Genomic DNA, 25,736 nt, shown 5'->3' on the forward strand with positions numbered 1-25,736 from the left:
GGAAAAAAAAACAATGTTAAATGATATGTTTTATTTTTGGTTTATATCAAAATAAGTACATTGCAACATATTTACAATAATTCCTTATTAATAGGTTGATAAAGAATTGTTTACTCAGTTGTCAAATGAAAGTGGAAAACAAAACAAAAAAACTGTACAATATTGCCACAAAAGGCTAACAACGAGTATCAAGTGAATTGGAAACTGGTTAAAAAAAAATACTGAAGCCACATTGCATTGACAATGTACAAACACATTGGCCAATGAACCAATAAAAATCACTTTTATAGTTTACGGGCCAGTAAACAGCAGTTCAAGCAATTAAATTCAATACTTACACACTGCAATTCTAGTATTGGAGTGTTTGCGACTCACAAATAAAAGATACAAAGGGTTTACAGTATTACATAGAGGCTACATGACAACATCAGTCTTACACCACAAATAAAAAATAGACGAATAACACTTTCTGCGAGAATAGAGAACCATGTGCGATTCGAAATACATACAATCAAAACTGACAAACGTCAGCCTTTTAAAAATGACATTGTTCAACCGCAAGGAATTCTCTCAACAATGATTACAATTAACACTAAAGCTCCTGCTGTGAGGAAAATGTTTGTTTTGGTTTTTTATACAAAAAAAAAAAAAAGAACAATCACGTAGAAATATACCGTTGGCCATTTTAAAAAAAAAAAAAAAAGGAAAGAAACCCCAAACGTTCAGTGTGTATTTTATGAGTAGTAACAACAGCATTTCTTAAGTGCTTCGTCTCAAGAAACAGTAAAAATGACAAAACAATCTAGCAAAGCACCATTTCCCCTCAGCCACAGCTGCTTGCGTTCAGTAAAGGGGCTTGAAATGACAACCAGAGCTAAATCCACCAGAAGATAATGAAACCATAAAGGACTTTAAGTGCATTTTATCCGCCCGTTTAAGTTTAAGTGAACTAGACTATGAGGCTCACAGTTTTTTTAATCATCACTTGCTTAGGAAAACTGTGAAACGATCTGGACCAACACCAAGTGTGTTAATATAAAACAGAGAGTGTTTGCGTGTACAGTAAATGTACACTGTTGCCGTTGTATGCATGTATAGTGTTCATTCGCCCTCCTCCTTGATGCGCTGTTGCTTGTTGCGACGAGAATCGGGAGCCAGGTCAAAGGAGAAATCGGTCCAGTCATCCCGCGGAGGGAAGGAAATGGTCTGACGGAGAGTGAAGCGCACCGCATCGATTACGCGCTCGCCTCTGGCTTCGGTGGAGCCCACGCTAACAGTGGATGTCCCGCTAGAGGTGCGCAAGATGTGGGGAGGTGGAGAAAACTCCATGGTCTGCCGGTACTCCATGATTCCTTTCCAAATGTTGTGCTGGAATTCTGAGGGAATCTTCAGCCTGGACAAGTCCTGTGGATGGAAATACCACAGAGCTCATGAATACAGCAGCCACTGCTCTGATCTCCGAATCTTGACATTTACTGTGCTATATAAATTCTAAGCGACGTCATCTTAAACAGACACCTGACAAAATAGACACTAAGGAGAAAGGCAAATTCCTCACCTCCAAGTTGTAGTTCTCAATCTGGTAGATATTGGTCAGTCCTTGGGCTGTGAAATAGTCCAAACAGGCTGAACAACCCAGCCTCAACAGGAAACTGCAATGGACAGATAGTAAGCTTTTAAACAGTACCACAATAACGCCATTTCCCTTTCACGTATGTGTCATTTTAGAGAGACTTACTGCGAGTGTATTTGTGTACCTGGAAATACTGTTGTCCATTGGGTAGGGTGGCGGAGGTGTGCAGTGAGAGGAGGGCACCATTTGTAACTGAGACTGCAGGGGGTTGGTGGGGCTCAGGCCACTCATGTCCGTGTTCATGGGAACAGGGCCGCCCATCATCGGAGGGGTCACTGAAGGGAGGGGAAAGTGTTGAGACTGTAATAAACCTCAAAAAAAGGGAAATAAAATAACACTTTACAATAAGGTTCAATGTGTTAACATCAGTTAATGCATTAGGTATCACCAACTAACAATGAAAAATACTTTTACAGCATAATCATTTCTGCATATAGTCATACAATTTTGACATTAACATGAATGTATAATGAACAAACATGAATTAACAATGAACAATGATTCATTAAAAATACACACGCACACACTCAAAAGCAGGGCCGTGCACAGGGGGGTGGCCCGGTGGCTAGAGCCACTGCCCTTCTGCCCTCATCAGCTGAGGTGCCCCTCTCGCCCCCCTCCCTAACCCTCCAGAAGATTCCCATAAAAACGTTCTGTTATCGCTCCGCTAAAGATCCACTGATTCCGCTAATCCGCTCCGCAGCATCACTCGTAGACAAGCATGTGCCCGCTCTCCGACGACAGTTTCAGAATAGAATTTCGTCCCATTCACAGGTCGATTACAAATTACAATCCACATTACAGACAGTAGTCGATCCACAAAATTAATATTTTGGTAATATGTTTTTGTATTTCTGTCGCAAAATGTTTTGCTCCTGGTCTTCAAATAGTGCTAACAAGTTACAACTCGTGCAACATCCATGTTCTTGGAAGAAAAGCAAATGTGTTTTGTGCCGTTAGCCACCTTGTAATCTACTATACTAAGGTACTATTCATTTAGATTAGAACACATTTAGATAATATATAGTATATTACCTTTTTATTATGTATAATGTTAATATGGTCTCATTAAAATATAATAAATATGATGTATGTTATAGATAGATACTATATCAACTAAGGCAACTGATTATAATGGGAAATATATTTACAGGAGTTAAAGTGTGAAAAACTGTCTGCTAAATATTCTATACATAATGATTTACCCTCTGGCTTTCTAGAACTTTGATTCAATTTTTGCCATGTTGAATAGGCTTTGTCTTTGCTCTTTCTCACTCTGTTCTTCTAATTTTGTGAAGGCATTGTTTTTTTGTCTACAAAATCTGCAAACAACAGAAAATGTTATTTATTTATTCGTGATTTATTTATTAGTGTTATTTATATTAGATTAGATCAGGTTAAATAATTTGATTGAACAAGAATTCTAGTTTTCACTACTCCCAGTGTATGATTGCAGAACAATATATTTTCAGCAGAAAATTTATGGAGCAACAGATTTTGTGTGAAAATAAATCAGAAAGGTGGTTTGTTTAAAAATCTTATTAATGTATGAGGTGGCAAGGAGGTACACACGGGGTAAAACCAGCATGGTAAGACACACAGTATTGATAAAAATACTTAAGCTAAATTAATATGCTTTTAATAATGTCTAAGTTGATACTTGTTCAAACCAATCACTTTAGTAAAGTTTATAACAATTTTGGAGTTATTTTGATAAATTAAATAATAAATGTTTGTTCAATAAATATAGGCTATCTGTCATAATTTTCATTTTAAAAATACAGAAACAAGATTCTTGAGATCTTTGTATTTAAATTGCTACATAAGTCTAAAACATTAAAAAATATATATAAAATAGTAGATTAAATTAGCACAGAATCAACTTTGATCAAGTCAATGATCAGCCAAATTTCCAAGTCCATCATCAAAAGCGTTTATGAAAAAAAGTGCTGAGCAGAATTTGTGCCATTGAGTGGTATAAAAGAGAATTAAGTCAAATGCGCATTTTACCCTGGTGTGACTTTATAACTGTTGTAACCTGTATATCATTTCAATTTATACTTTAAGTGTATAATATTAAATTAAATGTCTATACTACTTCCATAGGATGAGGCAGCTCAGAGAGTGAGAGCCCACTGAGCATCAGACAGTTAAACTGGCATTGACATTGAATTATTTAATTGGAAGAGTAATTATAACAACATAACTTGATTTTGCACTAAATCCTAATTGTAATCTTATTGCCCATATAAAAGAGTTGTTTTTAATTTTCTGTATTAAGATGATACTGCCTCATTCAAACTCCTTATAGTGCCCCCTTTTTTGGTTTAAGCCACTGCCCCTCAAAATGTCTGTGCACGGCCCTGCTCAAAAGCTTGGAATCATAACGATTTTTAAAAGGAAAATGTTCTTGAAGTCTCTTATGCTCAGTGAAAACAATAATATTGTGAAATATTATTACATTTGCAAAGAACATTATTTTCTATTTTAATATCTTTTAAAATGTAATTTATCCTTGTGATGACAAAGCTGGATTTTCACCATCATTAATGTTAATGCTTAATTAATTAATGCTGATTTGATGCTCAGGAAACATTTCTTATTACCATTTCTTATTAATTTCAACATTTAGTAATACTTGGTTGTATTTGTTAACATTAGTTAATGCACTGTGAATGAATTTATAAATACTGTAACAAATGTATTGCTCGTTAGTTCATGTTAGTTAATACATTAACTAATGTTAACTAATGAACCTTATTGTAAAGTGTTACCGATTAACATTTCACAGTATTAATGATTTTACTATATTTTTGATCAAATAAATGCAGCCTCTGTGAACATAAGAGTTCTTAAATCCCAAACTATGTGTGTATATATATACACAATTGATCATACATATAGTATCGGCCTATATATATTTGTTAATTCATTGTTTGTTCATGATACTAAATGCATTAACTAATGTTCACGATTTATTTTTAAATTTATTGTAAAGTGTTACCAATAAAATAAAATTATGTTATATTTCCTTCCGCAATCCGCAATTATTATAGCCTATACATTCTACTCTACATTAACACCTGAGGGCACCAAATATGCATTAGGTGATTTTAGAAAACATGAAACCCGAGGCACACTTCACAATGCAAATTTATCATGTATAAGTAAATTTTGACAGTGTGCCGAAGGGAAGGCGGATTGTCCCACAAAGATCTAGTTCAATTTTAAAAGGAAACTGTCTGTCAAAGTGACACTGAGAACTGAGTGTTTCTCAAGTCCAGACAGGATCTCTTTCACTGAAGAGAAAGGTTTCGGAGACACTTTCGCATGTAAAATTAACTTCAGAAATGGCTTTATATTGATTCTAAGATCTTTTGTCAGTCCTAACATAATCTGATCCATTTGTAGATAGACTGTAAGCATCTATTAATTTGACTGATGATTAAATAGAGTCCTTACTGTCAGTTAGTCCTCCAGCCATGCTGGATGGGGTGAGTGTGTTGCGCTGTTGGGGGTTGATGAGCTGACTGACTGATGGCAGTTTGTTCTTGCCGAGGGTGGGTGAGCTGGAACCGAAGGAAGGTTGGGGTGGCAGAGAGCTCCTGAGGGAGAAAGAAAGTACAGGTTCTGATACTGTCATTGGACATTTGCCTAAACTGTAGAGGACGTCCAAATGACCCATTACTGAACTCTTCGCGTAGGATTATACAGGCATATTAAATGTGTGCTGCCTTGTCATGATTAAATGTTTTCTATAAATGTTTTGGACACTTTGTGCAAGGTCTCTAACATGTATTTGTTGTTCTGCAATTCTCAGAAAAGAGGTATACACATGTATACAAAAATCTATATATTCTGGTGTAGAGAAAAAAGTTTTTTTTTTTTTTTTTGGCTGACTTAACCCTTTAATGAGTCAATAAATCAGTTTTTTTCCCTGTTGTTCCTATTGTTAATTTACATGACATATTTGTGTAATATGGCCTTAAAGGGTTAAGTCAGCCAAACAAAAAATCGTTTACTCTCATTTACTCTCCCACATATGATTTTGCTTTCTTTTCTGGAACATAAAAGGAGATCTTAGAGACGTCACTGAAAATCAGACTGGTTTGGTTATACATTCTTTAATATATATATATTTTTAATATGTTCTTTAATATATTATTCTTATAAAAATATAAGAACAAAAAAACAAAAATACAGATTTGGAGTGACTAGAGTAAGTAAATGATCTTTGGGTGGTTTAACTTGCATATTATGTTGCTTTCTTTGTTCACATAATGTATAATAAAAGTTAATTGGTATTTTGAAATGCCCTGCTGACTGAAAGGCCCTGACAATTCAAGGAAAAAATGAGATAAAGGAGAAGAAAAGAGATTAAAAAGGAAGTGTAGGGATAGGACCACAAAAGCAGAGAAGTTATTTATTGAATAGTAGTAACTGACAAAAGTGCAAGAGCCATTGAGAATACAACAACCAGTATTTTCATATGAAACAACAAAAGGATCTGTCAACACTGTAGCATTCACTTCCTTTTCTCTTAACTGCCATGTACATAGCAGGAAATACATTTTTTTTTAAGAAAACGCACAAATAATCAAGACAAAACGCACAAAAAAACTGCCCAGCAGTACACTTTACAAAACATGACCAGCATTATCAAAATTCAGTCATCAATAAAGTCTATCCCCCCACGTTTATAGACAACTCAACGAGTCCAGCTCCAATAATTAAATGAAGACAGAGGCAAAAACAAAAAGCTATTTAAGATAAACCATCATCAAGAGCTTAAAGAAAAACTATGAGTCCCACAAAAAGGTGTGTGCTTGGTTCCTGGTCAGTTTCGACATTCAGGATTATTTAGAGAGATAGAAAGAAGAAAAACAGATGGAAAGAATAGAGAGAAAGAGAGAATTAAGGTGGTCAGCTGACAAGTTGCTATACTGTTTATGTGCAATGGGTTTCTGTGCAATACCAGCAGATCATAGTAAATGCTGAGGCAACAAGCCGCCTCAGTCACAAGGGCCCTTTAAGAAACATCAAACACGAAAAATGAAATGTTTTAAGAAACTTTAGACACTTCAGATTATTGAACAACAATACTAATAACTAAATCTGAGTGTACGTTGAGTGTAAGCAAATTTAACACACAAACGGATCATTTCAATTGATAAACAAGCGCCATAGTCTGGATAATACACTTTTGGAGGGGCAAAATCATGCAATGGACTTCCCAAAAAATATCTAAAACGACTTCACTTGAGAGCTCACATTTAAAACGAGGTCTTCAGGTGGTAGAAACAAAATCCTGTGTTCAACCTATTTGTGGCGTGTAAAAAGTCTAGGAGTTACCACAGGTGACACTTTGGAGAAGCACAAGGAGCCCCTTGAGGGGTAGAGGATGAGATGAAGAAGAGATGGAGATAGATGAGCGAAGGATGCTCTGAGGGAGGAGGAATGGGATTCCTATTTTCAGGAAGCACTGAAGCGCCTCTTCTGCTCACCTACTGGGTCCAGAAGCTCAGAGCGCAAACGGGCCCTTATCAGACTGTAGAAAAGAATCAAAGATAGACAGTGAGAAATAGAAAGACAGGAAAATGCAGGAAGATGTGAGGAGAGAAGAGAGAAAAAGAGGTGGAGGAATAACAAAATGTCAGGAAAATAGATATTACACTGTATCATGAAATAAAAGAGAGAGACCACAGTGATGAGCAGTTAATGATGGGTAAATCAAACTGGAATTATATGATAATATTAATAATTCATAATGTATTTAATATATTAAGTTTTAATAATATAGACTATTAGCCTAAGGGATACAATGTAAGCATGCATCTACAAATCTTCAAAAAAAAAACTACATTATGTGATTTAAAGGTACTAAAAGACATAAGTCAAAAAAAAAAAAAAAAAAAAAAAAAAGGCTCATCAAACCATGTTGAAATATTTGATATTAGGATGCATGATATATATATATAGCCTATATATTTTTCATCTTTTAGCATGCACACAATCGTTCCACAAGATGGCAGTAAGTTGCAACTATGGAAGTAATTTCAGTATTTAAACTTTAGAGACAGTGAAAAAGAACAAGAAGGAAATCAACAAAATAAAACGACCAACCCACTGAATCTATGACAGAAGGAGCTTTATTTAAAACAGAGAGAAAAAAAAAAGATATAGTTAGAAAAACAGATTTATGAAAGAAGAGGGAATTAACAGCATGCAGACAAAGCTGAAAATGATCAAACCACACTTGTGCCAGGAAATGTTAAATAAACCATCTACCTATTTAATCAGGACAGGGATGCTTTCGATGTGTACTGCATTAACAGGCTACTCAAAATATAGTTTTGGAGAGTCAAACGATGCACATTTCCTTGTTCTTGTACATAGCGGACAAATGAACCCTACAATCACCAGCCTTTCTTTCACATTTTCTCACACTAGAGCTGTTTGAGCAGTTTATAGTTCTAAAACTAAGTAGAGAATTAGCATTTTTAAGCCATTGGTTCCCTTTGGAATATCTATGGGTTTTTAGTATGGCTGTTATTTAAAAGTAAATGTGGTGTGTGGTTAATATTAAAGGATTTTCACATTTTGTCCTACAATATAGAATTGCCAAAAATATGTGAGATTATGTAACCAAATCTTTATTTTACTCATACATCGAAAAAAGGCTATTCTGAAAACCCATTAGAACTTCCCTAGGGAATCCATGGCGAATCCAGTTGACCTACAAACTGACATCACTGAACAGCTCAGTTGGGTGTGGACGGTTTAAACGGTCTTAAGGAAATTTACAGGAAGACAATCATTGACATTTAAATTCTTATTGTCAGACATCAGTTATTGACTAATTGTCAGACATTTGTTGTCAAAAGAGAAGCTGTCAAAAGCATTCATTAATGAAGGGTGACATTTAAGGAATCATTGACAGGTCTCTCCCTCCCCCTCTGTTGAGCACTATTACAGCAGGTACAGAATGTGCTTCTGAGGAAATTATGCTAAAGGTTAAGGGCAGACTAAATATGCATTTACCATGAAGACCAATACAAATGTGCTTGCAGAGTATAAACTTGTTTCTGTGGAAATTTCTGTGGAAATCTTAACATCATACAGTGAAGAATTCTGACTAAATCAAAGCAAGGTACACCCTTAATATGAAGCCAAGCAGAATGCAAAACATAGCTAATATTATGCAAATTGCTGACCATAACAGCAGGGTTTGATTAAGAGCTAATCTTTTAACAACATCATCAGTGATGCACAACACAAATCTCATGCAGATGCAATCCAAACGCATACATTCACGCTGTAACCAAGATTGTATCATCAGTGTGAGAGAATTAAACTGTCATGTTAACTTCAAGTTTTTGCACTCTAGTAACCCTCATAAGAGGTGGAAATTAATGGCTGATCAAAAAAAAAACTAAAAACTGAAATTGCAAAGTCAGTTCACAGTCAGTTAATGAGCAATCACAAACATTGAAAGCAAACAGGTTGATCAAGTTATTAAAACACACTGCCACAAATATAAATCTGTGGGTGGACCTTGCTAGCACTGTGTAGTACTTGCCTATATATTGCTGTGGCTAGTCACATTATAAAAAATGATGAACTGAGGATCAATTCCCCATATTATTGTTTTTCTCAATTTTCCAATGAGGCAGAATCACCCCCATTTTATTAGGGAATCTTTCTGCATGTGTAAGGTACTCACTGTTTCTGCAGTAGGTTCTGCTGTTGCTGTCTGTATGACTCAATAGTGTGCTGAGGGAGGAACTGCATGAGTTCCAAAGACTCTTTGATTTTCACCAAAATCTCATAGATTTCACGGCCTTTAATCTGAAGCACAGAGAGGAAGAGAGGAGGGATAAGTCTGGATGTCAGACTCTTACATTATGCTTACATTATTTTTTCTCTATTTTCAGTATCAAATATTTTTTGTAACACTTTATGAAGTATGACTTTAACAGGTTTTAATGCATTGTAAAGGTATTCATAATTCATTTATTAATCTAAATTAATGTTAATTTATGAATACACTATTGTTCATATGCAATATAAAATATGTAAAATACTTAAAAAATACTACTAAAATAATAGTAAAAGTTATTGTTAATTGTTATCATAACAGTTATAAAACATAGCCTAAGTATAATAATTTTCAATTTTCACAGTTAAAAAGTAGCACATTATACCACAAGGTAACATGTAGTTTGGTGTTTTTAATGGGTTATATAACATAAATAAAACAAAAATGCATTATATAAACAGGCTTCATAGAAAGTTTTAACAACTCTTCGAGTGAGGGACTGTTCATTTAGGACCAATTGTCGTGTTCAAAAATAGCTAAATAGAGAGCAACAGAATGGAAGACAACAGGTTCCAAGATGACATTTCAAAGATGTCCACCTAGTGTATGTTTACATTGAAAAATAATAATAATAAAAACTGTATAAACTTATGCAAGAATAAGTCCTGTGTAAATTTATATTTTATTTCAAATAAATAACCGAAAATCTGATGCTGGAATATTGCAGACAAAGCAGAGATACTCACAGGCAGACAAAACACTTCCTCATCGGTGGATCTTCGCTTCTTGATGGAGGGGTGCTGAGACAGGTGAGAGGCCTGGCGGAAAGCTGTGGAGGACAGAGATAGAGGAAGTGAAACAGCTGCAAAAGAAGATCTGCAAGCACAAGATGCACAGCTAAAGCACAGAACAGGAGGAAAAGTTGCAGTGTGTGTGTGTGTGTTTGTTTGTTCAAGAGGACATGCAGTATCTATAGAGGTCTAGAGAGGACTAAACCTAGGAGTAAGAAACATGCAATGCAAATGTATTTGTGTTAGATGAAGCCCAGTCACCAGCCCCCAGCACTACTTACGGCGTTTCATACCCTCACTGCTCTTTGTGCCATCGCTGACATGCTGTTTGCGGATGCTGTCTTCGTCAGCTTTGCGGTCACGTCCAGGACACGCGCAGATCCGAGCCTCAAAACACCGTCGGCCCAAAACCTGACCACTGGAGAGACCAATGAAGAAATGTTTGCATGTTTCCATTTTTTGTTCTTCGCAAATTAGCGATATTTTATTCAGTACAATCCAATGCGTTTTGAAATTGTCTTACTCTCTGGTTTCCAAAGTGACGATGATAAGAATAGGCCGTCTGTTCATCCCGCCAACACAGCTGGAGTTACACATGAAATTGTACAGGATGGTTGTGAACTCTGTGCCCACCTGTTAATGGGGAACAACCATGTCATACACCACACAGTTGTTCATTTCTGTAGAGTTGTTATGCTGTTTTAAATTAACATCTGTTAGGAATGATTTCAGGTGTGCAGGGTATGTAGGGAGAGCCAGGTTCACTGAGCAGTGTGTGTGTACCTTGTAAACCCTATGTTATAAGTAACAAATGTCCCCACAAGGAAAACAGCTTATAAACCATACTAAGTGATTTTTTGAAAAAATGTCAAAATGCTGAAAGCTTTTTGTGATGGGTAGGTTTAGGGGATAGAATATACAGTTTGTACAGTATAGAAATCATTACACATATGGAATGTCCTCATAATGATAGGAATACCAGTGAGTGTGTGTGTGTGTGTGTGTGTGGTCACCTGAGGGGGCTCGTAAGGCACCAGCACACTCTGACGCCCAGTAATGGAATCTTCCATGTATTGAGCATGACTGTTCCCCTCAACCCTGATCAGGTGACTGGGTGGGGCTATTTGGCCTAATGAACACAAAAGTCAGTCGATTATATCACCAAGCTGAAGATTAAAAACACATTTAATCACATTTCTAGAGAACAAATTTTAGAAGAGTGACATACCGTCATTGAACTCTCGGCTCAGTTCATGGTTCGGGCATCGCTTGACCACCTCAGTAACATGCTCAGCTTTCTTATAGACAGGCATGGCCCGTATAACTGCACCCTGAGGTGGATTGGTAAGGACCTTGATTTGAATGGGACAGGTTTTGGCAATCTGACAGTACAGCTTCTTCAGCTCTGTGGAGTACTAAAGAAAAGACAGAAGAGTTTGGTTAGCAACTGCCATTAAAACAACCAAAAATTACTTTATGTATCCGTAATATCACTGCACTCCTATTTTAACAATATAAGCACATTTTAATCAGTATTACTAAAATGTTGCAAAATTTCTTGCTTTCTTTGAGAGCTTTTGTAAAATGTTCATGTAAAGAATTTCTTTCTCTTAAACAGCCAATGCAGTGATAAAACAGCTGCAGTTTGGCAACCGTTTAGTGGAATAAGCGCCATATAACTGTCTTTAAAGGGAATAGCAGCTGGTATTCGGCGACAAGACTTCTGGTTCTGTCCTACAGCTGTCATGGGTTAAGATATACCTGTGTTTAAGCACACAAAGCACACTAAGATATGCTTTCTAAACCACCTGAAGCATAATTAATCTATGAAGTTGTCAGGAACCATTTTGTTGCAGAAATCTGATGTAAAAATGATTACCCTGAAGTGATAATATTTCTGATGTTGAGCAATGAAAAGCTTAAATCCTAAATGCCCTTAGGCCTTGTTCATACAGAGCGAATTTAGTCTAAAACAGCGGTTCTCCACTCTTTTAACCCCCCTCTGTCCACAATATTTGCAGACCCCACTTGACCCCCCTTTTCAGCTTGTTTGTCATATTTTAAAAATGTTAAGTCATAATCAGGACCCCTTGGAAGTTTGCTTGAGGCCCCCTGGTTAAGAACCAATGGTCTAATTCGTTAATCATACTCAAGGCTTGACATATTATATACCATATATTTTTGACACTACATTGCACTTATTATTTCAGATGCATTTTTAAAAGACTACAGTAAAAAAAAAAGAAAAAAAAAAAGAATATATATATATTTTATATATATATTATATATATATATATATATATATATATATATATATATATATATATATATATATACAGTATATATATATATATATATATATTTTTTTTTTTTTTTTTTAAATGCATCTGAAATAATAAGTAAACACTTTGGTGGGTTGAAATTTATATATAAAATGGCTTTTAACACAGAAGCAGGCTCTGCTGGAGTTTCATTAATTATGTTTATTGTTTTTTAAATGCATGAAAACAAACTGTACATATCATTATTAAAAAGAAATCTTATGAGGTAATCACAACTGTATTTCCCAATATCCTCTTCATCACTGATGACAGCTTGATGTGCTGTGTCACTGACCACAAAAATCACAATTGCATCACACAGTGTGCTTGAATCATCCTCATCACCACAGGCTAAAACTCAGGTGTTACTCATACTTACAGCATCATCAAGTGTTTAAGATACTGTCTCACCACACACAATAGGTCAAAAAGAAAAAAAACGACGCGATTAAACAGTCTCACAAAGTGTGACCGCCAACATTGTGACAACCATCAATGTTGCAAATCTTAATGGTATGCCATAGATTTTGTATTGTAGATAATAATGGCTGGTTGCACATCACTTCTTTTTCAAGAAAAATAGCACAGACCATAATTTTCTTTGCAGTTTTGAAATGAATTCTTGTGCTGAAAGAAGCGTATCAAGTACATGGAAAATAACTGTGAAGAAAACTTTCCTGTCAAGTTCATTTGAAAAGGTGAAGAAGATGAAGAAAGAAAAAAGGGCTGAGAACGTTGCCCAGGGCTGTTCTGAAGAACAATGTTACATTAAATTCCATCTCTATTAACTTTTGATATGAAGTGTTCCAATGAGAGGAGCCCGTCCCAACACCTGCTTGTGAGCTTTCACAGTATTACACAATCCTGACAAGAACAAACACACACACAAATCCTGGCCATTTCCTGAAGGAATTGGTAGAACAAACTGGATGATGTAGGGAAAAAAAAAAACACCATTAAAAGAAAAGAAAAGAATAATCCATGAAGAATTTGCCTCTCCATACAGCCTATGATTTTACTGATACAATAAGACCACAATAAAGGATACAAGATACTTTAACAGCATTTACTAATCTAGAATAATGTTCCTTTCTACATATAACTATACATTTTTAACAGGTTTAATAAACATTCATAAATAAACATTATTTAATTCACAAATTAACATTCAAATATTATGAATTAATAATAGTATATTAACATTATAAACTGTTTAATGTTTAACCATATATATATAGATATTTAAAATAGATTAATAAATTGCTCAACATATATCATTATTATAATTTATATTATGCTGTACAAAAATTCATTGTTAGTTTATGACTTACTTCATTAACTTGTCTTTTTTGACAAATTTTATGTCAGCTACGCTGAAAATAGGTCTGTACAGTCTATATTTTCGGCTCCCTGACTTGTCATATCACTTGCATTAGCTGATGATGTCTTCCTCAGAAAATCAACAGCATACAGCACCTTCACTCATCATCTGCACTCTCAGAACTGACTTGACCCATTTCAGCTCTGACTAAATTAGCACCAGGGTGCTTTCACCGAGGGATGATGGAGGTGTTTTGTGCGTGAACTGAACGCACTATTTGAAAGGTGTTCTATAAAAAAGAAAGATAAATAACTGTAATTGCCCTTCTGCTCCCAACTTGATATGCCCTGTACGCTCCTGTCATTCATTTAAATGAGGTGAGTGAGAGAAGGGGAGAGGGAAGATCCTCTAGGACCAATGAATGTAGACATGAATGCCAGAGGGTCAGTCACACAGAGGCCCAGCAAAAAAGCCAGAGACAGATATAAATGACATACTGACAACAAACACCATTCTTACATATTTTGCAACATCGTAAACTTCAACCTACAAAACCTACCACACAAACAAAGCAGTTGAAATACCAATTCTAGCCCTAAAGCAACAAATTTTCAGAATGCGAACATGTGTGGAGGCTCCCGTGTTTGCTTAGGGCCAAATGAGCCGCTTCTGATGGAAAAACACACACACATACACAAAGGGTGGGGCCACACTGTGATCTGATGAATTGGAGGCATTGGCTATTTTACAGGGAGGGGCACAGTGGTGTTAACATGTAATTATGTTCCAGTCATGGGCTACAATGGGAATTACACAGCTTGGGAATGGAACAAAAAGGTTAGAGTAACAGTTTGAACAGAAAAGGAGCTTCATAACATTTTACAAAAAGGTTAAAATTGTCAACATTATGCATTAGTTATAATTAACTAATAATGAATAATATTTTTTAATGAATGTATAGGTTAATGTTCATATCTAAACATATTATTGTTATTTCATGATCATTCATACATTTTATGTTAAATATACAGTGTTAAAATATATCCGTTGTTTCATTATTATTTATAAACTATTATAGTATTTATTGATATTTTGATTGAACCTTTATTTTTATATTTTCAGTTTTCTTTTTAGTTTACGTTTAAGTAAAATTGTTATGTGTTTTTGTCATTTTTATTAGTTTTTTTTATCATTCTAGTTAGCTTTAATTTTAGTACTTCAACTTATTTATTTCAAGGCAAAATTTCTAAATTTCAGTTTTACATCTATTGGTTTTATTTTATTTCAGATTATTTATACATTTTTAATAGTTTTATTTTTATTTAACAATAACAACATTGATGTGTAAGTATACTTATAAATTAACATTAATCAAGATAAATAAATGTAGTAAAAAGTACATTTTTGTTATAGTTCATGACCCCCTTAATGCATTTACAAATGTTAACAAATTGAGCCTTATTGTAAAGTGCTACCCAGAATTCTACACTACAGTTGCAAGATGCTAAAAAGCTGGTATGGTAGTTTTAAAGTGATCTTTTAGTTCTTGCAGACCACTTCTGCAGTTTGTTAGGTGACAATCAGCCTAAAGGAAACGTGCAGAATCTGCTCTGTTTTAATAATGACTGAAATGAAGCACCGTATTTAAGGTTGTTCAGTTCCTTTATTGTCCTGCAGCCTTTAATTATTGTAAAATTATGTTAAAATGTTAATTGATGAAATATAAAATAAAAAGTGATAATATGGTCAAACTGTTTCTTGAATCATTTTGCAATGTCTTTGAAATTGATGATGTGCACTATAAACATATCAGTCAAGAGATTTTTACACATACAGAGATTTATGTGTAAAACCACAATCACACATACAACAAACGCACACACATACAGTGCTGTACATGTTGTGACAAGTTTGCAGCTGTAGTGTGTGTGTTTGAGCAGAGCAGGGCTGCGGGCTAAGGCTGTATTCGTGTCTCAGCATGGCGGGGCGGGTTGGCCCAACGCTCTGGCGCCTCTGGTCTTGTCCCACCTCATACCTGACATGTACTATCACGCCTGTTGCTTCTTCCAAAACCTGTATCATTGGGAAAGAAATAAAATTGCTCCCCCCCCACCACCACCACTTTTGGCGCAGCAGGGAAAAAAAATATAAAAACACCTGTTTGGTGAGTTTAGAAAGCAAAACTTTTGCACCCGCTACACTCAAATCCTAATTACACACAGAAAAATGCTTATCTGTTGAAAGGCAAATTTCACAGGACATTGCCCATTACCTGTGCTTAATATATTTCACGCTAGAAATGTTGAGGGTAGAGTTCAAACTGCTCTTTACTCATGATGGCATGCTTTTTACACTAGAATACATGGGAAACAACTTTTGAAACAACAAAAAGGATGAAGCCAAAGGTGCATATCCACATTTAAATGCAATTGGTTTTCAAACCAAAATCAGTAACTCTTTTCATAGTGCATTTGGAGGGAGATTGTTTTGCAAACTACCCTCATCATCTTCATACTTTCTCGAGTGATGTAAACAAATGCCCCCAATGCTTCCTGGCACTAGTTAATGCCCTGTGATTAAATTATATGCTCTGGAAATGTGATCTTTCCCAGAAAACGTGTGACAAGCTTTGGTGTAATTATGCTGGATTTCCCCTAGTTTTGCTCAATGGTCCCCCTGAGTGCTGCCAAATTCTTTCCTCACAGCTACCTTTATTTCTTTTTTTGCTGAAAATGAAGGTGTTTGAATTTCTGTTCTCGATCAATTATGGTCTGAAGGTGTCGCACAAAAGGTGGGCTTTAAGGTCACGTCTAATAAGTAGATGCCGGGCCTTTTCAGAGAGATCCATTGTTTCTCGGCTGCACAAGAAAATGGAGATTATGATCGTGCAAGTGAGCTAAAGCAGACGCGTCGCTATACTGGTGCTGACAGACTGATCTCTTCTTTGACTCAGTCCAGTTCTGCCTCTTGCATGGTCTTTAAAAGCACAGGTAATCTTTCATTGTATGAAACACACAAAACAACAAGAACAACAAATCTCCAAACAGAACCTGTCAGAGAAGTGTGCTTTTCCAGGTACGCCTTTCTTAGAAATCATTTCCCTATCATAAAAATCTTTTCAACCTCAGATTTTTTTTTTTTTTTTAAATTAACCTCTCCCTCCTTTTCTTCTTCCTCTGCTTGCTCTAGGTTTTAGGGCTTTACGTGGCAATGTCAGACGAGTCTCGACAAGCTCGTTGACACAAACAAGTCTGAGCTCCATCTCACGAGGCGTGGGACGGGCCTGCAGATGTTCCATGGACAAGTCGTATCTTGCCACCTTTCGCTGGAACACTCATCTCTTTGAACGCGTCTGTCCTCCCCCAACTTCTATCCTTGTTCTCATCTCCTTGTCCTGCGGCATTATGAGAGACGCAGTGGAAAAGCTTTACTCACTGAGCAGGGAACAGCCCCTTTGGCACTATGGGGTTCAGGGGGAAGGCATGGAGTATTTGCACGAGTATTACTGACCCATTCTTCTAATCCCTAGCTCACTTCTTGAGACAACATCTCTAGTGGTCGCATTCCTTCGGTCATGCCGTTCTATACAGGTGAACCAATGGGCAAACAAAATCGTGCCCGTACCGTTGGATGTGTTGATAGGTTGACAGTAAAATGCAAATGGAGGCTATGCCCTAAAGAACATCAAACAAAACGAACACCAGCCAAAAAAGTTAACTGAAAATGATTGAGGGGATGGGTTTCCTCTGAAAATTGAAAACGAAGAAAAAAGGTTCATGAATGGTTTGTCTTATCATTGACATCAACAAAAAAGCAGGATTGCAAAAGCATTCCCGTAAATGATGAGCGGTAGGATGCAATGCCAGGAAATATGTGTGTGGGTGTGTGTCATGGAAGCAATATATGCAGGATTAGACTGAGCTGCGTATGGAGAACAAGCGTGGGTTACATAAAACTTAACCCAGAAAATTCCTTTCATTTTGCTAAACTGTTATTAAATTAAAAGATGAGCTACTCTTCATAGCATTCATATTTCCGTTTCTCACAGTGAAGAGAATGAGTAGGGACAACTTAAATGAGACAGCCATGGGTGTGGTGTCTTTCTCACACCCAGAAGTCTTCTCTAAGTACGCTGAGGTGTCTGACTATTGCTGCTGTATTGGTGAAGTCAAGAAGTGAGGATGACAAGGGATCTTGTGGGAAAAGGGTAAATGTCACAATCCCACACTGCACTGTAGCCAATGAGCACTGAGCAACTCACAAACCAATCTCCGCTCAACTTGTTTACTCAAAGATATAAGACCGTATTACCGCGACTGACTCACTGGTTTTTCAGGACCACAATCTGCCAAATTCAAGATTAACACAACATTGATTTATAATAGCTGGGATCAATTAACCTCAAATAATGGCAGACATTTATCTGATTTAATGTCTGTGATTAAATAACTTCCATTGAAGGGCTCAGGTTAGCCTTGCCAGAAATAAATGTATCACATTTAGTGCAAAAATAACAACTGTTGTTATTGCTATCATAAAACACAGCAAAAAAAATAATAATTAAGAAACAGTGTGAAGACAAGGTCGACAAGACCTTAATTAGCTATAACTAGCTAGCAACCGCTAGGGTGCGTTGTCCAACCGAAAGCCAGTTTTTTGTTTTTTTTACTTTTTAGTTGACAGACTTAGTGGCCCGATGGGATTGTTCCCATGCTGCCACAACTAGCCTAGCAAGTTTAGTCGGTTTGATTATAAAGGAGTGACACCTATCTATGCAAAACAAAGTGACAGTGACACAGCTCCTGTTATGCTCACTGATGCGCATTGTTTCCGCTATGTGGATATAGCGGTCTATGAAAAGTAACAACTCACCAGCAGGGGTCAGTTGTGGCCCTTTTTCCTTTCGTCTTTTTAAAATATTTGTATATTTTCACATTTTTTTAAATTTCAAGAATTGAGTTACTGCGTACAAGTATTAATCAGATAATGCATTTTATTGATTAAAAATAAAAAGTTTTTTTTTTTAAATAACTGCTTATGTTTGTACCTATTTTAACTGACTTTGAGAAAATCTTCAAGAAGACGGCAAGTATTGTGCAGTAAACATTGTGGATTTTTTTTTTCTCAGCCAGAGAGAGTTTTGTAACTGACAACTTTCATATAGTTCACATAAGTGCCTAAAGCAGAGTTCAGACAGACAAAAACTTTACTATCCTTCTAGAGGAAGAAGAACCCTTGACAGCAGAAATCACCTGCTTTTATAAGCACATCACAGAGTCTTTGTCCTTGTGTAACAGAGAACCACAGTACACTGTCATAACACAACAAAACACTCCAAATGCCATTCATAGATGATTTGTAACCAGAGGGCAGGAGGTCCACTTTCCTGGTGCAGAAATATTTGGTTGTTTCCCTAAAGCCAGACACTTAACCCCAATATAGATTTAAGGGACAACATGGTTTCTTTTCTCTATTGGTTTGGCTCTAATCCCTTACCCCATAAATAAAAGGTATCTGAATAAAATTTTAGTTTTTTGTTGTTGTTTGCTTGTGTGTGTAAGGGGGGAGGGGTGTAAATAAAGAGTATAATGGTATAAATGGGTTTTGTCTGTAGTTTACTAGCAATATTTCATTTCATTATAAAAAATAAAATAAAACTCATACATCCATCACACATATAAACAATTGCTATGACTTACCGTCCAGGTGGCTGATTTGGCTGTGCTGGACTGCTGGAAGGACACATCAAAGGTGTGTGGGCCAGCATAGTCTGTGTTGGATGGGATGGCAGGTGATGGAGACAGGGCTTCGAAGGTGGAACTGGGCTGGGCGTAGGGTGATGGTGCCGTTACATTGTTCTGAGCATGATCGTTGTTGTAGGGGCTGGTGGAGGTGGAGCCACCATTTTGATCCATGCTGTTGAGAAGCCCCAGACTTGTATACTGTGGCTAGAGGAAAAACAGGGAGTATTTTTATCAGTATACAATCTTTTCAAGTGTTTATGGTATTAGTAGTGTCACATGAACAAAGACACAATATTCATCAAGACATTAATGAGTTGTTGCCACAATACAGCTTCTTTTGATGTTAATACATCAGGCTATGATGTAATGGTGGGCTTAGAAAAACAGATGATGTGCATATCAGCCAGTGCTTGGCAGACTTAAATAAGTCTTTGTACAGTATGCACAAGTCAGAGAGAATTATAACCCAAGAGGTTATGCACTTTTTCAAACTGTTCATCAAACAGCCCTGTCTGTGTACTTGTATTATGAAAGGCAGTACATGTCCTTCTATTACAGCATCATATATGTCAATCCTGACAGATGAGAAGGATTACCACAATAATGACACATTATGTTACTATTATTAGGATGTAAATTTTCAGTTCTCACTCAAATGTTTTCCAAGAGTTTTATCTAAAAAATAACATTATGTAAATTATTAGAAACCATAATTCAGTATGTAATGATTCACAACTAAGCACAAACTCAAAAAAAAAAAAAAAAAAAACCAGAAAAAAAAAGGCTTGGTTGTTTCAACCCTTGTTTGAGTGCAATATGGACAAACCCAACCGTTGGTTTAATTTTTTTAATTAATTTTAAACCTAGGAATTGAAAGTACCCTAACATCTAACAGGAACAAATAGGGTCTTAAATATGACACAAAATGAACTACTTCTAAATTTATCCCAGTGATTTTTATTCTATAGGTGTGAAACTGCAGTCGTTTACAATGTAAACAACCATCATATTCAGGACCAATTAAGTCTTTAGCACTCCTTAATTGCTCTTATGTTGAGGGTGGGCTCTGTAGGAATGAATAAAGACACTAAATGAACTGGAAGATGCAGTAATAACAAAGGAAGGTGGGGTCAGGGAGGGGGACGGCCAGTGAATGGGCGATACACAGTTCACACGGCTCCTGTTGCCTTGTTCCAATGAAGGCGCAGAGAGGAATTAAAATGACTGTCATTTGAGAGAAGGAAGAATGTTCTGGGGGTAAGCCAGTCTTTTCCAGCCCCACTCCTCCAGTCCATTCCTTTCCATTTATATACGCCACATTCCTGGATGAGGTGCCATGGTTGTGTGGCTCTTTAGACAGTCATTAATCTCAACCGAGTCCCTTGTTTATTTCAGGCATGGATGGAGACAGCTGTCCAGCTTGCACGCTTCTCCCCTTTCTCTCTCTTTTCCTGTCTCTTTCTTTTTCACTCCCTCTCCATAAAATTCTCCTGATGCTGTGGGCCACAATCAAAAGATGGGCCCTTTTCGCAGACCGTGATGACGTGTTTCTACAGTTATTACATCATAAATATAGCAAAGTTCTTTTATATTTTCATAAAAAAAATTATAATTACATTTATATTTACAGTATACTTGGTGTTTTCTTGGCATTAAAGTAGAGAAAACTGGTTAATGATGCTGCGTGTCCTTGTTGCTAAAACAACGGCTGAGGGAGTGACTGCAAATTTGATCTTTCTCTCGTCTGACAAACATACCGGTAATCAATCTCTTAATATTTTTTCCTCTTTTGGAAAGTCATCAAAATGCTATCATGGATTTCTTCTATTGGGGCAAATGGGAGCACGCAAATTATATTTGTCGTAGTTTCTGTACACTACTATAGAAGTTTATCCAACTATGACGACTTCCGCTTCTGAGAATCCAAGAAATGTTAAAAGCGTCCATTCATTTTGACTAATGCACGTGTTAAAATAATAAATTTTTGTCTAGAAAGAAACAATTTTTAAAAGTTTTAAAATGTTTTTTATAAATAGCCTATTTTGTACACCCACACACCTGAGAGTGACATTTGCACTGTACAGACAGGGGTCGGTCATTTTGTGTGTGTGTGTGTGTGTGTGTGTGTGTGTACGCCACGAGTCTGCTCAGCCTCCTGGAAACAATGAGTCTCTGGCTTTTAAGAGCCTGTCTAAAGAAACAATAGACCAGGTCTATTGGTGTATGAAAAGAAGCGTATTGTAAGAGCAGACACACATACCCACACAAAGAGGACCCAAACACTAGAGCATTACCCTCCAGCCTCAACAGAACTTCTCAAACACACACGTCCTTACAATGGAGCAATTAGGACATAATGGAATCTTTTAGAGAGAGTAAGACCACGCAAGTCAGTCTGTGTGTCTGATCCCACTACAGAGGTCTAGGGCAGTGCACCGTCTACTCCAAGCCATTAGCACTACATTAGCATTCATTTAAAATTATAATTAAAGTTGGGCTTTATCAACAATCAACACAAGCACTTGGACAACAATCAGCACTTGGACAACAATCAACACAAGCACAAAAAGCATCAAAAAAAGAGAGAAAAAGCAATGCAGCTATAAAAGAATGACCCTAAAATATTAAGTTTCTAGGGAAAAAGTAGAGTTGTAAGTTTTAAAGGGTATAGAGGAATTCACTGCTGAAATCATCAAAACATCTTTGCTTGAGAGGCCAAGTCATGTATAGTTTAAGCTCCAAAACTGGTCTCATGTAGTGTAGTGGAATACTTTTATAATAATTTTATTAGAATGAGCATTTTACTGAGGTAAACTGAATGAGCCATATGAAGTTACCCTTTATGATTTATTTTAACGTACAAGTCACATGTGTGAAACTACCCACACTTCCTAATTTCTAAGAATCATAAGAGCTGCTGAAATAATGTTGAAGGAAGCACTCATAATAAAGTGAGGGGAAAGAGGGAAAGTTTACCAACTGTGTACAGTACATGCTATGAGGAAATACAACATCATAATTCAACAAGTTTGAATAGACAAAACATCCAGCAATAACCTTTTTATTTAGCATATAGCCCACCTTTTTGATCAGTGTGTAACTTTCTCTAGCACCTTTTTATCAAATACTCTTCCACAATGCAACAACTGCTTCAGCTGCTCTTAAAAATACCACCCTGTTTATAACCTCCTTGGAGAGTGAGCCCCTGGGATGTGTGCATGCTTAAGCAGAGCCATAAATCAGATGGCCATGATGGGTTTGTCTTTATAACACCATTGAAAGTTTGAACAATATGCATTGATTGCTGATGAACAAATTGGAATGGGCAGAAACAAAAATTTAAAGGAATGCTGACTGATTTCCAAAAGAAAAGGCTGCAGGTGCAATCTTTAATAACAAGATGGAGCTTTTGAAATGCCACGATATATGCTGATATGACCTTTGTACAATTGGGATCCTCAAATTCTTTCTTCTGGAGATCTACCTTTCTGCAGAGTTTACATTTAAAATGTATAATATAATATAATATAATATAATATAATATAATATAATATAATATAATATAATATAATATAATATAATATAATACATCAAACTTTAGAGTACGGCACAAACAACACCAATGTCATAGGTTTTATTGCATGAACTGATAAAATGTAATTCAATTATGTTGAATGCAATATAAGTCGCTTTGGATAACAGTTTCTGTCTAATACATAAATGTAAATGTAATAATAATATTTTGACAAACAAAACTCTCTCCATTGCTGCCCTTGTGCCTAAATGCACACATGGATGTTTAATGATTATCAGTTTCTTAGAAACGATTCTAGCGAGAGCAAATCGTAAAAATTTCTGCTTTCAATTCTGCAATGTCAGTCTTCAAGGAATTCCAAAGAACTCATTCCATCTTTTAACAATGTGCTGTTGACAGGTGTCAGTAGAGCCAGCAGTACAGTTGATTTTCAGCCTCGCATGCAACCGGTCTTGGTTCTTGATTCCACAAAAAGTACCCTAATGACCAAAAACCACTAAATTACTGCTTCTTCATTCCAACAGCTACTTAAGTCTTGAGTTTGAGACCAAAATGAGGGCTCCTTACTCAAGAGCAGTGACAGGAGCTGAGGCCTGGGGGGGTGAAATGGCTGCCATTCCTGGGTGTGTTCCAGTGACCTGGGCAGTTTGTAACCCGGGATGGGTGTTGAGAACATCTGTGAGGCCTTGATGAGTGACCACAGGGGAAGAAAGCATTAAGTACTAAATTGAAGAAGGTGGAGGGGGGTTAGGTGGGATTGCTCTTACTCTCTTCGCACTTCATACCCAGTGGGCTGGGCAGAGCAGATGATTGTATCTGTATCCACCACAGTTAAAACAATTGCAAAACACTTTGATGCACGCATTCTTCAAAGCGGCTCCGCAATCTATCACTCAGACGAGCGGGAGTTTAACCTGAAGACCCTTTGCTGAGAGAAAGATGGGCGCATCTTAAGGCCCAAACTGCTCTCAAAGACCTAAACCCAACTCTAACTTAAAAGTTAAGGAACCTCTCCAAAGAACAAACCTTAAAAATAGCTAATTTCATATATTTCAACCATCATTTAAAACATATTTGTGGTAAATCAAAACATACACAGTTCTATCTCATTTGGCTTAAATTCCTTGCACCTCCATGTCTCCTCTTACAATACAAAACATGCATGTCTACGGACCCATAACCCCTACCATGATTAAAGACAGTGAGAGACGGAGCGTTTAAAAGCATTAATCAAAGCTGTGTGGGCAGTGGATTGGTTACCTAAAGACAGCTTTAAAAACACAAGGGGGTGGGGGGGGATTGGGGTGACCGGACTGTGTTTCTACCAACAGGTTTGTCTCTGAGCTAACGGTGTTGTGTTGACAACAGCTTTGTGCAAGAGAATGGCAGCACTGAAATCACAGTTTGAACTACCACCTGTCAGGAAGGAATGGGGGTGCTTTTAGAGAACAAACACAGATCCGGCCACTATCTTAGATAGCTTAGAACACTCAAGTTATAAACTTAAGTTGCATTATTTTGTAACAGTACAAAGATCGCTCTGTTGTATGAAAGTTCAGTTGACAAATTATGCAACAGAATTTTTAGAAATTAGAAATATTTTTAGAAATATTATTTAAAAAAAATAAAAAAAAGTGAAAACAGTATCATTTTGGGGAACGATTAAATGTGCTCTCCATATACAAGTGTTACAGAAGACTAAGTGTTGGCATTTACTGCAGTTCAACAAAATACACTCAGAAATTCGCTAACTTTCATCCATGACCATTCGAAAACACATTAGCAACCTGACACGAAATTCAAGCTTAGCTGTGAAACCATGATCCTTTTGTCACCTCACTCAATTATATTGGCTTAAAGTATTAATCTTCTTTTTCTTTCCTGATATAGCAATACAATGACTTCTAGATGTCTAAGTGCAATTGTACCCATTAACCCATTAAAGTAAAAAAAATTATTTGTATACGTGTTAAAAAAAAACCTTCTGAAACTGTTCGCAAATTGTTCACCGTAAGCAAAAGTAACAATACAAGGGATATTAAGGTTATATTATTAAGTAAAAGTAGACTCCATGATTACTTTCTCAAAGCAAACTGCCCAATCGCAGCCTATTGTTCTATACAAACAAGATTATCAGTCTAACCATCTCAGACAAATCCATTATTTGCCAAATACCTCGACTCAACCCGAGAGCAGTACACCGTAGACAAAACAGCAGCTAGGCAAACCATTAAAGCAATGCATATTGATTTTTATTTGTAGACACACGTCCGATTTTTCACACCCACAAGCCATTGTAAAATCCATTATCGCAGTTCAACAAACAAGACTTATTAAATGCAAACATTTTCTAAAGTCTCAATATAAAAAAGTTTGGCGAACATGTGCACAAACAAATCAAAACCAATAATTACTTTTTAAAAAGTCAATTAAATTCAAATGCAAAGTGTCAGACCAGAACGACAAATCACAACATTTTCAGAAGTAACAGTATCCCCTCAAACGTTTTTAGTTAACAGCATAAAAAAGGATAAAAGAAAGTACGCAACATATTCCAATGCCTTTGTAAGGC

General features: G+C 36.3%; 1 protein-coding gene across 18 annotated transcripts in view; it reads right to left on the reverse strand.

Moving 5' to 3' along the window:
- Window positions 1-16: 16 nt before the first annotated feature.
- Window positions 17-25,736, reverse strand: part of tp63 (tumor protein p63) — a 43,768-nt gene continuing 18,048 nt past the window's right edge. For 3 of the 18 annotated variants that reach the window (XM_084127753.1, XM_084127766.1, XM_084127767.1), the window contains 11 exons: window positions 19,585-19,833; window positions 11,472-11,658; window positions 11,257-11,372; window positions 10,767-10,876; window positions 10,525-10,661; window positions 10,199-10,281; window positions 9,357-9,481; window positions 5,096-5,238; window positions 1,758-1,944; window positions 1,559-1,652; window positions 17-1,404 (listed from right to left, as the gene is read on the reverse strand). In XM_084127753.1, coding sequence (XP_083983879.1) covers window positions 1,102-1,404; window positions 1,559-1,652; window positions 1,758-1,944; window positions 5,096-5,238; window positions 9,357-9,481; window positions 10,199-10,281; window positions 10,525-10,661; window positions 10,767-10,876; window positions 11,257-11,372; window positions 11,472-11,658; window positions 19,585-19,833 — 1,734 coding nt within the window. In that variant the 3' untranslated portion in view covers window positions 17-1,101. Of the gene's footprint in view, window positions 1,405-1,558; window positions 1,653-1,738; window positions 1,945-5,095; window positions 5,239-9,356; window positions 9,482-10,198; window positions 10,282-10,524; window positions 10,662-10,766; window positions 10,877-11,256; window positions 11,373-11,471; window positions 11,659-19,584; window positions 19,834-25,736 lie in introns of all 18 variants that reach the window. The other 15 variants (XM_084127765.1, XM_084127755.1, XM_084127763.1 and 12 more) reach the window with 10 other exon arrangements.

The sequence above is a fragment of the Abramis brama genome (genome assembly GCF_963993115.1).
Source record: "Abramis brama genome assembly, chromosome: 11".
Taxonomy (NCBI): domain Eukaryota; kingdom Metazoa; phylum Chordata; class Actinopteri; order Cypriniformes; family Leuciscidae; genus Abramis; species Abramis brama.